The sequence below is a fragment of the Oncorhynchus keta genome, chromosome 3 (assembly GCF_023373465.1).
Source record: "Oncorhynchus keta strain PuntledgeMale-10-30-2019 chromosome 3, Oket_V2, whole genome shotgun sequence".
Taxonomy (NCBI): Eukaryota; Metazoa; Chordata; class Actinopteri; order Salmoniformes; family Salmonidae; genus Oncorhynchus; species Oncorhynchus keta.
In genome coordinates this window covers 235,227-249,538 of record NC_068423.1, presented here as the reverse complement: position 1 = coordinate 249,538, position 14,312 = coordinate 235,227, and the positions used below count along the sequence as shown (strand labels likewise).

Here is a 14,312-nt window from a genome sequence, read left to right as displayed (position 1 = left end):
GGGGGAAAGGAGAAGATTAATTGTGTGTCGTCTGCATAGCAATGATAGGAGAGACCATGTGAGGTTATGACAGAGCCAAGTGACTTGGTGTATAGCGAGAATAGGAGAGGGCCTAGAACAGAGCCCTGGGGGACACCAGTGGTGAGAGCGCGTGGTGAGGAGACAGATTCTCGCCACGCCACCTGGTAGGAGCGACCTGTCAGGTAGGACGCAATCCAAGCGTGGGCCGCGCCGGAGATGCCCAACTCGGAGAGGGTGGAGAGGAGGATCTGATGGTTCACAGTATCGAAGGCAGCCGATAGGTCTAGAAGGATGAGAGCAGAGGAGAGAGAGTTAGCTTTAGCAGTGCGGAGCGCCTCCGTGATACAGAGAAGAGCAGTCTCAGTTGAATGACTAGTCTTGAAACCTGACTGATTTGGATCAAGAAGGTCATTCTGAGAGAGATAGCGGGAGAGCTGGCCAAGGACGGCACGTTCAAGAGTTTTGGAGAGAAAAGAAAGAAGGGATACTGGTCTGTAGTTGTTGACATCGGAGGGATCGAGTGTAGGTTTTTTCAGAAGGGGTGCAACTCTCGCTCTCTTGAAGACGGAAGGGACGTAGCCAGCGGTCAGGGATGAGTTGATGAGCGAGGTGAGGTAAGGGAGAAGGTCTCCGGAAATGGTCTGGAGAAGAGAGGAGGGGATAGGGTCAAGCGGGCAGGTTGTTGGGCGGCCGGCCGTCACAAGACGCAAGATTTCATCTGGAGAGAGAGGGGAGAAAGAGGTCAGAGCACAGGGTAGGGCAGTGTGAGCAGAACCAGCGGTGTCGTTTGACTTAGCAAACGAGGATCGGATGTCGTCGACCTTCTTTTCAAAATGGTTGACGAAGTCATCTGCCGAGAGGGAGGAGGGGGGAGGGGGAGGAGGATTCAGGAGGGAGGAGGATTCAGGAGGGAGGAGAAGGTGGCAAAGAGCTTCCTAGGGTTAGAGGCAGATGCTTGGAATTTAGAGTGGTAGAAAGTGGCTTTAGCAGCAGAGACAGAGGAGGAAAATGTAGAGAGGAGGGAGTGAAAGGATGCCAGGTCCGCAGGTAGGCGAGTTTTCCTCCATTTCCGCTCGGCTGCCCGGAGCCCTGTTCTGTGAGCTCGCAATGAGTCGTCGAGCCACGGAGTGGGAGGGGAGGACCGAGCCAGCCTGGAGGATAGGGGACATAGAGAGTCAAAGGATGCAGAAAGGGAGGAGAGGAGGGTTGAGGAGGCAGAATCAGGAGATAGGTTGGAGAAGGTTTGAGCAGAGGGAAGAGATGATAGGATGGAAGAGGAGAGAGTAGCGGGGGAGAGAGAGCGAAGGTTGGGACGGCGCGATACCATCCGAGTAGGGGCAGTATGGGAAGTGTTGGATGAGAGCGAGAGGGAAAAGGATACAAGGTAGTGGTCGGAGACTTGGAGGGGAGTTGCAATGAGGTTAGTGGAAGAACAGCATCTAGTAAAGATGAGGTCGAGCGTATTGCCTGCCTTGTGAGTAGGGGGGGAAGGTGAGAGGGTGAGGTCAAAAGAGGAGGGGAGTGGAAAGAAGGAGGCAGAGAGGAATGAGTCAAAGGTAGACGTGGGGAGGTTAAAGTCGCCCAGAACTGTGAGAGGTGAGCCGTCCTCAGGAAAGGAGCTTATCAAGGCATCAAGCTCATTGATGAACTCTCCGAGGGGACCTGAGGGCGATAAATGATAAGGATGTTAAGCTTGAAAGGGCTGGTAACTGTGACAGCATGAAATTCAAAGGAGGCGATAGACAGATGGGTAAGGGGAGAAAGAGAGAATGACCACTTGGGAGAGATGAGGATCCCGGTGCCACCACCCCGCTGACCAGAAGCTCTCGGGGTGTGCGAGAACACGTGGGCGGACGAAGAGAGAGCAGTAGGAGTAGCAGTGTTATCTGTGGTGATCCATGTTTCCGTCAGTGCCAAGAAGTCGAGGGACTGGAGGGAGGCATAGGCTGAGATGAACTCTGCCTTGTTGGCCGCAGATCGGCAGTTCCAGAGGCTACCGGAGACCTGGAACTCCACGTGGGTCGTGCGCGCTGGGACCACCAGATTAGGGTGTGGAGCGTTTGTATGGTCTGTGCAGAGAGGAGAGAACAGGGATAGACAGACACATAGTTGACAGGCTACAGAAGAGGCTACGCTAATGCAAGGAGATTGGAATGACAAGTGGACTACACGTCTCGAATGTTCAGAAAGTTAAGCTTACGTAGCAAGAATCTTATTGACTAAAATGATTAAAATGATACAGTACTGCTGAAGTAGGCTAGCTGGCAGTGGCTGCGTTGTTGACTTTGTAGGCTAGCTGGCAGTGGCTGCGTTGTTGACACTACACTAATCAAGTCGTTCCGTTGAGAGTAATAGTTTCTACAGTGCTGCTATTCGGGGGCTAGCTGGCTAGCTAGCAGTGTTGATTACGTTACGTTGCATGTCTTTCCAAGCTAGTCAGAAGAGTTCCAGTTTGGGGGAGAGGCATTTCCGTTCCAATTTTCTGGAAGCTTGCTTCAGGGCTCGGGTATTTTCTGTATACCAGGGATCAAATTTTTTGTGCCTACTCCACCACTACCACATATCTACAATAAAACATCCATGTGTATGTGTGTGTATAGTTTGTATGTGTATGCATGTGTCTGTGCCAGTCCCTGCTGTTCAATAAGGTGTATTTTTTTATTTTTTTATAGTTTTTCTTCCCCATTTTTCCACACAATTTCGTGGTATCCAATTGGTGGTTACAGTTTTGTCTCATCGCTGCAACTCTCGTATGGACTTGGGAGAGGCGAAGGTCAAGAGCCGTGTGTCTTCCGAAACACAACCCCCACTGCTTCTTGACACAGTGCCCACTTAACCCGGAAGCCAGTGTGTCGGAAGAAACCCTGTGCACCTGGCGACCGTGTCAGCGTGCACTGCGCCCAGCCCGCCACAGGAGTTGCTCGTGTACGATGGGACAAGGACACCCCTGCCGGCCAAATCCTCCCCTAACCTCCACCTTAGACACTGCGCCACTCGGGAGGCCCTTTTATCTGTTTTTTAAATCAAATTTTACCGGTTGCATCAGTTACTTGATGTGGAGTAGAGTTCCCTGAAGTCATGTCTCTATGTAGTACTGTGCACCAACCATAGTTTGTTCTGGACTTGGGGACTGTGAAGAGACCTCTTGTGGAATGTCTTGTGGGGTATGCATGGTGTAACTAGGAGGAGAGGCCTCATTTAACATAGTAGTTTCATCAGGTTTGAGCCATGTTTCAGTCAGGCCAATCACATCAAGATTATGATCAGTGATTAGTTCATTGACTATGACTGCCTTGGAAGTGAGGGATCTAACATTAAGTAGCCCTATTTTGAGATGTGAGAAATCGCAATCTTTTTCAATAATAAGAGGAATGGATGAGGGCCCTATTCTAGTGAGATTGCTAAGGTGAACATGGCTATATTTAGTTTTGCCCGACCTATATCGAGGCACAGAATAGGGAAAGCTGAGTGGCCTCAATGGGGAAAGCTGAGCTTACTATACTGACTGTGCCAGTGGCAGACTACTGACCACAACTACTAACCACTAGCACATAACTACTGACCACAACTACACATCTACTGACCACAACCACACAACTACTGACCACAAATACTGACCACAACTCCTGGCCACAACTACTAACCACATCCACACAACTACTGGCCACAACAATATAACTAACTACTGACCAAATCCACACGACTACTGCCCACCACTACTGACCACAACTAATGACCACAACCACACAATTACACAACTACTGACCAGAAATACTGACCACAACTCCTGACCACAACTACTAACCAGAACCACACAACTACTGACCACAACTTACAACCACATCTACGGACCACGTCCACACAACTACTGAACATAACTACTGACCACAATTCCTGACCACAACTAATCACCACAACCACACAACTACTGATCACAACAAATAATCACAATCACTGACCACAACTACTGACTACAACCACACAACTACTGACCACAACCACACAACTATTGACCACAACTAAGAACCACAATTACTGACCACAACCACACAACTACTGATCACAACAACACGACACCTGACCACAACAGCACAACTAATGACCACAACTATTAATTTAAACCACTGACCACAATTTGACTCGTTTATGAATTCAAGTCTATGTCGCAAGTCATGACTTCACAGGAGAGGCGTTTGAATATTTATTTACATTTTTTAAAATCAAAATGCATTTTTGGGCAGAAATGCCTTCTTGAACATTTGAACTTTCGTGTGCCTTAATAAAAAACTTGTATGCCATCAATAAATACAAATAAAGTTGTTAAATTACAAGCCTAGAAAAAGACATGAACCTTCCTACTAGCCATCATTGACTGAGATATAAATGGGCTGGACATGCCGAGAGATGAGTTTCGGATTGGTCTGCTGTGTATAGCATCTTCTGTCTATAAAATTAACTTCTCGTTATGAGTAGATAATACTGCAGTTATTTCTACAGATTCAATGTTAGCCATGGAGAACTGCAAATGTGTTGCTACTGCTCTTAATAACATTGCTGCCCTGAATTTATCGACAAGGGTCCTTTGGAAAAAGTTGTGATGTACTACTATCAGGAGGACGATCGTACCATGCTGGCTCTCTCTGAATCTGAAAATGAATTAGATGATGTGAACCACAGTGACTTGACACAACGTGCCAAGCAAGCTGTTCAAACAAAACGGAAATGACACCGGACGTCTTAGTTAATGAAAGGGGTTGCCGTCTGCTGTGATGCGTTCTTCCATGTATATGGGTAAGAGTCTAGTTTAAGATATTATACGTTTCTAATTTTGTCGAAGTTGTTTTCATTGCAAGTTGAAGTTTACTGTTAGTTGGTTAGCTGACATTATGTGGCTGGCTCACTAGCTAACATTATGTGTATGATCTGTGGAATAATGTTATCTCAGAAATTCATTTGCATTGCTAGTTATAGCCTAATGTTAGCTAGCTAACTAGCTAATATTGAATTTATTTGGTTAACTTTAGCAAGCTATGACAATCAGTTTGTATTTCATTGTTTAGCTAGCTAGCTAGCTCGCTCCATGTCTAAACAAAATACCCCAAGTTAAAGTGTACTGTTAGCTAGCTGATGTAAGATGGCTGGCTCGCTGTGGAGTAATATTATCTCAGAAAGCCATTTGCATTGCTAGTTACAGCCTAATGTTAGCTAGCTAACACTGAACCTAGCAATGACAATCTGTTTGTATTGGTAGTACTCTATGGATTGGGATTATGGTTCATTGTTTAGCTAGCTAGCTAGCTACAAGTCTAAACAGAAGATTCCACTTCGCCAGATGATTACATGACCTATCAAGTTAGCCAGGTGTGTCTGATGGTGATTACGGATATCTATTGTATAACAATGCAACAATATTTGTATCTGGAATCTGTCTTTCAGCATCAGTAGAACACGCCTGACTCTCTTCCACCAGTCATAAAAGGAGAATGGTCTAATGCCTCCCATCAAAAAGAGAGCTGGCCCAAGCAAGCACTTGTTCAGAGTGAGCGGTCTGTCAACCAGAAGATGTCAACCTGTCAAGACCTGCAGTTGTCTCTGGGGGCACTACTGAATCAGTAAGCAAAGACATCAGGAATGCTTTACAGCTTTGATTTTGCTCAACAAGTAAGCAAAATGTCCTATTTTATACTGATTAAGGACATAGATGGATAGATACACACACACACACACACACACACACACAAAATATAAAATATACATCTATGGGAAGCAGGCAAATGTTTTTCGAGCTCTGTAAAGACAGACGGACAGGGGTGTGACAGTTCATTTTAATTTATCTTAATGTTATTTTGTTTTTGCAGGTGCACTATTCTTCTGACTCTATGCAGCCAGATCCCATCTACTTGTTTGGTGTCTGCTGTGAAGGAAAGCCACAACAAGTCAACTACTTGATTGATGAAGGCATGTCATCCAGCACGGACAATGCACAGGCAGTCATCAACTACATGCACCATTTCTTCACCGACTATGGTTAATATCTACATCCCCAGAGGAACAGAGGAGGAGTAGGATAAGGGTACGGCTAAAGGCTATAAGTACTGGTCTAGTGCGTTGGGAACAGAGAATAAAAGGGACATATTTCTGGGCGTGGTAGAATAGATTCACGGCATAATGTACAGACAAGGGTATGGTAGGATGTGAGTACAGTGGGGGTAAACCTAGGCATTGAGTGACGATGAGAGAGCTTGCATCTCTGGAGACACCAGCTAAGCCAGGTGAGGTCTCCCCATGTGTGGGGTGTGTGACAAAAGAGCTATCTAAGGCATGTTGAGCTGGCTCTACAGTAAAATAAACTGTAACTAACCGGAACAGCAGAAGACAAGGCATATTGACATTAGAGAAAGGCATGTGTAGCCGAGTGATCATAGGATCCAATGAGAAGCAATAGGTCCAGGAGCCGTTCGGTAGTCGCTACTATGCTAGGCGAGCGGGAGGCATGGCGTTCAGAAAGCTAGCGGGCCGGGGCTAGCAGATGGGTCTTCAGTGACAACGCAACGGAAAAGCCTGTTGAAACCACATCGGACGATTATGTTAGCAGACCAGTCGTGATTGATTGGCGGGGCTCCGTGTCGGCAATAAAGGATCCAGGCCAATTGGTGAAAGAGGATTTGTAGCCCACGAATTAGTGGGTATACCTCTTCGGCTAGCCAGGAGATGGGCCTAGCTCAAGACTAACTGGTGCTTGCTTCGGGACAGAGGCATTAGCCAGCAGTATCCACTGGATTGCAGCTAGCTAGCTGCGATGATCAGGTGTACTGGCCCAGAGCTTGCGTCAGGAATCCAGTGATGTGGTGGAGAAAAGCAGTCAAATATCGCGCTGTGCAGACTGGCAGGTATTGACTGAGCTACATCTGGCCGGTGACCGAGCTAAAGGTGTAGACCGCTAGCCGTGGCTAACAGTGACTACAAGCTAGTAGCTAATTAGCTGGCTAGCTTCTGATGGAGGTTCTAGTTATAACGTATAAAAATTGCAGGTCCGTACCACACTGGGTGGTGCATGTTGCAGGAAAGTATATTTAGATTGTAGGTGGAAAGTGAGATTAAAATATATACAGAAAAAATGATGAGATCGACTATTTACATGGGACAAGATGGGACAAGACAAACACACGTCCAACTGCTGCACCATCTTGGATTCAAAAAAAGAGGATGGTACGGTGCTGGTAGAAAGCTATGGCTGGCAACAACACCTGACTCAGCACTTCAGGTGAATATAATTGTCATAGCATTGTATGAGGTTATTCTTCTTATCTAAACTTAGGAGGTGAATTGATGTTGTGCAAGGATGTAATGTCTTTTAAATTATTTTTGTTATTTCCTGTTTTACAGCTTGAATGTTCTGGAGCCTGGTGTTGCTGTCGCCAAGGAGTCTTTGCTGTGCAACGCTGACATCCTCCCTCCCATAGATCATCTGCCTGTACATGCACCACCTGGACTGGACAGAGCTAGACAAACGTATGTCTATGAGAAGATCAGGGAGTTTTGCGACAATGAGGCTTTGGATTTCACATGCCCGCATCACAGTCAAGGGCAGGACCGAAACAGGCTCTCCAAATATAGATTCCCTTTTTCATGCGTGGTTCGGACGGACTGCTACTCAGCCACTTTACCCCTGATTGTATGCATATCTATCTCATCTATCACTGATGTTGTTATTGATATTGTTCTTCTACATACTGTATAGTATTTTATTTATATTTACACTATAAATATTTGATATTGCTACTATGCAAGTAACCATTTGGCTGTACTGTTTACACCTTCTGTAGAGACCCATCCACTTGGCAAGATGTGGTGGTTATAGCATTTATCTCACCTGACTCATCAATTTAGACAAGGGTGTCTGAGTAAGCGTCATCTAAAATGTATAAAATATTTTTATCTGGACACTTTCTGTTTACCTGGAATTTTTCCTTATTGTAGACTATACTTTTACCACTTTTAGTCTTAATCTTTACTACACTACTCACTGTTTAGCACATTACCTCACATGTGAATCCTTAAAGAGATGTGTGGGGCTGGCTTAAAAGGGTGTGAACAATGCTGAGTGGTGGTGACAAAGGAGAGCTCTCCACCAGGTACTAAAACATTCAAAGGCCATTTTCTCAATAGTCAGTTTACAAGTTTATCAACTTTCAAAGCAGAATTACTTTCCCATTACTCCTCAAGAATGCAGTATATGATATACCATTTTGTAGCTCTTAGTCTCTACTTTTATCAAATGTAAAAACACAAGACAGATTTGAGCCGGTTGGTCACATATTATTGACCTAAAAGGTTAGCCCAGTTGCTAGCTTATCCAGGGTCAGTGATTCATAGAGCAACCATGTACTGTCTATCTATGGGAACAACTGCATTAATTTAGCAAGCAACATTGGTAAAATGAATTAAATAAAATAAAATTAACCTAATAAAATGTTCCTGTAATGCTCATCTCCTGCAGCCTAATTGTTGTCACCTTATGTTCATATGGTACCTAAAAGGGTTAGATTTGCACTTAACAGTTTTATATGTCAGCACGTAAAAGACAAAATCTGGTTCATTGTTTGCCTGATATACATTGTCTATTGGTATCATTGTAAATAGAGAACATATGGCTCAATATGTAAACAATGTTTGAGTTTAGCTATTCCCTGCTTTAGATGACATGTGAATTAGCCACATGGTGGTGCTATAATAAGTGATTGAAATTTGACAATTGAAAAGCTCATGCCCTTCACCACATGTGAGCTATTGTCCTAGAAATTGGTACATAGGTCCCTCTCCTCACAAGGAACAAATTTGCTTCAAGAGCCCATAAAGTCCACCATGATGGATTTTGTGAAAAACATTCAAAACGCTGCTTATCTGGCACCAAATTACCTATACAGTGGGGCAAAAAAGTATTTAGTCAGCCACCAATTGTGCAAGTTCTCCCACTTAAAAATACGAAAGAGGCCTGTAATTTTCATCATAGGTACACTTCAACTATGACAGACAAAATTAGAAAAAAATCCAGAAAATCACATTGTAGGATTTTTGATGAATTTATTTGCAAATATGGTGCTATGCATCTTTGTAGATAATACTTGTGATTCTCGTTGTATCGTTCAGGCTATTCTATCTACCATGCATGTTTGGACAAATTACCATTATTCTGGTCTATGTGCCTGGACCTATCAATATGGAAAGCTGCTGACAGGATTACAGACTGTTTCAGTGCTGCACTTTCACGATCAACTGACCAGCCAGTCAGTATTTGTGCTTGGGAATTTTAAGATGCTCTCCCTCTCCGCGCACCTCCCCACTCTGCAACAGTACGTCACCTGTCCAACTCACATCCTGTTATGGCAACGTAGAGGACGCATACAAGGCAGTATGCAGAGCACCCATCGGGAAAACAGACCATAACGCTATCAATCTCCTACTGAGATACAGGCAACAGGTGAAACGTGAAAAACCTGTAGAAATCCATTCAGGTAATTGCTTTGACGTCACAGACTGGGAGGTGGTCTTTGACTCAGGGATCCCCACGAGTTGACAGACAGCATTACCTCATATATCCAGTTCTGTGAGGATACTGACATTAACACGAAAACTGTCTTAATATTTCCCAACAACAAGCCCTGGATGTCTAAGGACTTGAAAATGTGCCTCAATGAAAGGATGTTTGCATTCCTGAAAGGAGATACTGATGCTGTAAAGGAGAAAGAAAATGAATTCAGGTCAAAAATATGGAAAGCAAAAAAGGAGCAGAGGTTCTGTACTGGCAATCCAAGACAAGCATGGGAAGGACTTAATGCAATGACGGGAAGAGAAAGGACAAGAGAGAACAATAATATGTCAGACTGTTCGTCCTTTGTTTGTTTCACATTCAACTGTTTGCTGTGTGCATCAAGAATGGTCCACCACCCAAAGGACATCCAGCCAACTTGACACAACTGTGGGAAGCATTGTAGTCATCATGGGCCAGCATCCCTCTGGAATGCTTTCGATACCTTGTAGCCTCCATGGTCCAATGAATTGAGGCTATTCTGATGGCAAAGGGTGGTGAAAGGTGTTACTAATGTTGTGTACACTCAGTGTGTAACTCCTATTTACATTTTATTTTAACGTAATATCTTATGTTGTTCTTGTTTATTACTATTCTGTATTTTGTCATGTACGTTTTATATGGAACCCAGGAAGAGTAGTTTCTGCATGCTGCATTTTCCCCATTTAAACTGGTCTTGGTTTGAAGCTTTTCGACCATTTCACCCTTTTTGCCTTTCCGACCGTTTCCTGCTTTATAGTTTCTCAAACATTACGCCTTATTTTACAAGTCATACAATTTGGTTCAAGTACAACAACAATCCCTCACTGTTTAGTGATGTCTATCTGAAAGAGGCAGTAGGTCTTGATAGGATTTGAACCCAGGCCGTCATGGGTTGGCATGTATTTCAAGACTAAATCACTAACCCTCTGAGCCGTGGCAAAAATCAGGGTTGAACACTATGGAACAGCATGCATGTATTAATTGCTGGTTCCAGTCTTGACTCAAATTTCTTGCACAAATCTTACACAAATCTTATAATATGTATTTTCTATTTTATCCAACGCAACTTACAGTCATTTGTGGATACATTCGGGTGGACGTGGGATTCAGACCCACTATCCTGGAACTGCAAGCGCTATGCTCTAACAACTGAGCCACAGAGGACCACCATATGGATGATGGACACTTCAGGAAAAAGTGTAGGTTATTGACATGCAGAGCCTGCAATTGGCTCCAACCCTCAAAGAGCACAAACATAGGTGTATATTTGGCTCAAACATAGACCTCTATAATGTACTATACTTTACTATAATGTGCTTTGTACTGTAATGTCCTTTACTGCTCTGTAATGTACTGTACAGAACTGTACTGTGCTGTACTGAACTCTACTGTACTGAACTATACTGTAATGAACTGTACTGTACTGAGCTACACTGTACTGAGCTATACTGTACTGAACTGTACATTATTGTAATGTACCTTACTGTACTATACTGTACTGAATTATAGTTTACTGAGCTGAACTATATTGTACTGAACTGTACTGTACAGAGCTATACTTTACTCAAAGAGCGGCAGGTAGCCTAGTGGTTAGAGCATTGGGCCAGTAACCGAAAGATTGCTAAATCAAATCTCTGAGCTGACAAGGTAAAAATCTGTCATTTTGCCCCTGAACAAGGCAGTTAATCCACTGTTCCTAGGCTATCATTGTAAATAAGATTTTGTCTTAACTGACATGCCTAGTTAAATAAAATATTAAAAAATAACATATAAATAAAATTACTCCACTGGATCTTATTTTGACCCATTTAAACTGGTCTTGGTCTGTCTGGTCATGGTCTCGACCCACTTGTCCATGGTCTGGTCTGAGAAAATCTAGTCTTGGTCTAGATCTAAAGGGGTCCGGTCTTGACTCCATCTCTGGTACTCACACCAATGTTATACTTTTCAATCCATGTGGGTAGTGGATCTGTGCACACTTCAGGAAACACTTTAGATTATTGAAATGCATGGCCAGCAGGGGGCTCTATTCCCTCCAAGAGTGTCTTGAATTGTCAGGCACAAACTCACTCAAATTTATTGGCTCACAGCTGCTATGACGTTTAAGATATCAACTTCATGTATAATACATTTCATTATCTTGGTCTATAGATGCTGTACAGCAAGTTTGGGATAAATTGGTTTAGTGGTATCTGAGGAGATGTTGTTTAAAAATGTAGAAGAATTTTTTACTATTTTCAAAAGAGATAATCCATCACTGTGACGTCATTGGTCCAAGAGGCAAATTTGTTCCTTTCGGTAAACATATGTACCAAATTCCAAGACTCTAGGTTGAGTAGAGAAGTCGGCTGACCTTTTGAATTCAAAGTCTGTTTATAACGCAACCATTTGACCAAGTTGTTTTTGTGCATCATTTTACAGAATCCCATAAATACAATACGGTTTCACCAGCTTCACTGCTGAACCCCTAATAGTGTACGCCAACAAATACAATAGGGTTTCACCAGCTTTTCTGGTGTGTATGGCTTAAAATGTTTATGTTCTAAATGCAACAAGAAAGGCACACTCTCGGTCGCGCGCATGAAAAACCTCTGGGACACTGTAGGGTCCACTCATTCAGAGTGGTCTTACTCTCTCATTTTTCAGAATACAGGCATGAAACAATTTCTAAATACTGTTGACATCTAGTGGAAGCTATAGGAAGTGCAATTTGAGACCTAAGTCAATGGACACTGTAATGGCATACAATAGAAAACTACAAACATAAAAAAATCCCACTTCCTGGATGGATTCTTCTCAGGTTTTCGCCTGCCAAATCAGTTCTGTTTTACTCACATACATTATTGTAACAGTTTTGGAAACTTTAGTGTGTTTTCTATCCAAATCTACCACTTATATGCATATCCTAGCTTCTGGGCCTAAGTAGCAGGCAGTTTACTTTGGGCACGCTTTTCATCCGGAGATGAAAATAGTGCCCCCTCCGCTAGTGAAGGTAATCACTGTTACCAGGGGAACATCGGTTGAAATAGGAATTTTAGATATAGTGTAACCTCATAGAATTTTTCTTATGTTTGTCCATCAGGGTCCTGAGTTCAATGGCTATCTAGTTGGGCGAGGCAACTCCAGGGAGGTGGACCTGAACCGGAATTTTCCAGACCTGAACGCTCTCATGTACTACTACGAGAAGACTAATGGTCGGAACCATCACCTGCCCCTACCTGATAACTGGGAGCATCAGGTATGTACAGACAGCCCTGCAGATCAACCACAAGACCAAGTACAAGAAGAATACATGGGGTTAAGACCGGGGATTGAAACCCAAAAGTCTTTCCAACAGTTTCTTTCTGAACAGAACCACTATGTTTTTTACACTCTTTCTCCACTGTTCCGACAAGCAAAATAAAATTCTGAACCGGTTTGAACCCCAACAAAGTCACGGTTTATATAAACTTAGCAAAAAAAGAAATGTCCTGTCACTGTCAACTGCATTTATTTTCAGCAAACTGAACATGTGTAAATATTTGTATGAACATAACACGATTCATCAACTGAGACATGAACTGAACAAGTTCCACAGACATGTGACTAACAGAAATGGAATTATGTGTCCCAGAACAAAGGGGGGGGGGTCAAAATCAAAAGTAACAGTCAGTATCTGGTGTGGCCACCAGCTGCATTAAGTACTGCAGTGCATCTCCTTCTCATGGACTGCACCAGATTTTCCAGTTCTTGCCGAGAGATGTTACCCCACTCTTCCACCAAGGCACCTGCAAGTTCCTGGACATTTCTGGGGGGAATAGCCTTAGCCCTCACCCTCCGATCCTCAGGCGTGCTCAATGGGATTGAGATCCGGGCTGTTCGCTGGCCATGGCAGAACACAGACATTCATGTCTTGCACAGAATGAGCAGTATGGCTGGTGGCCTTTTTATGCTGGAGGTTCATGTCAGGATGAGCCTGCAGGAAGGGTACCACATGAGGGAGGAGGATGTATTCCCTGTAAAGTACAGCGTTGAGATTGCCTGAAATGACAACAAGCTCAGTCCGATGATACTGTGACACACCGCCCCAGACCATGATGGACCCTCCACCTCCAAATTGATCCCGCTCCAGAGTACAGGCCTCGGTGTAACGCTCATTCCTTTGACAATATATCCTCCTAAACCCTTTACAATGAAAATCTGTGAAGTTACTTGGATTTTTACGAATTATCTTTGAAAGGCAGGGTCCTGAAAATGTTTCTTTTTTTGCTGACTTGAGTTCCTTTTTGTTATTTTTTTAACCTGTGAAATCAATATTTTTTTTTTTACATTTAACTCAGATAGAGCAGGCACTGTGACTGTTGTGTGTGTTGTTATTAGGAAAGTTTTGTTACAGGTTGCTTGTTGTGGTAAATTCCTGTTTAATACTACAGTGTGTAGTGTGAGGTATGTTGTGATTACTCACTGTGGCAATAGGCCGAGAGCAGAAATGCAAGAGAAGTGAAGGTCCTTGCCAGTCATTGACTAGCCTAATCCATCAACCAGTCTGCAATGGATAACTGCTAGGAAAAAAGAGGAGAGTTGTGTAAAAATTGTAAATTTCCACATATTAGAAAACATTTATATTATCACACAATCAAACCTATGATGCTATTAACACTACAATCACCTGGCCTTTCATGTTGCTGGGCTACACCTTTAGCACACAGATACATCAGATTCATATCAACCGACAAGATGC

General features: G+C 43.5%; 1 protein-coding gene across 2 annotated transcripts in view; it reads left to right on the top strand.

The window, feature by feature from the left end:
- The window catches only part of cpn1 (carboxypeptidase N, polypeptide 1), a 142,186-nt gene that overhangs the window by 40,614 nt on the left and 87,260 nt on the right, over positions 1–14,312 (top strand). For both annotated transcript variants that reach the window (XM_035744510.1, XM_035744491.1), the window contains exon 3: positions 12,675–12,830. In XM_035744510.1, coding sequence (XP_035600403.1) covers positions 12,675–12,830 — 156 coding nt within the window. The remainder of the gene's footprint in view (positions 1–12,674; positions 12,831–14,312) is intronic.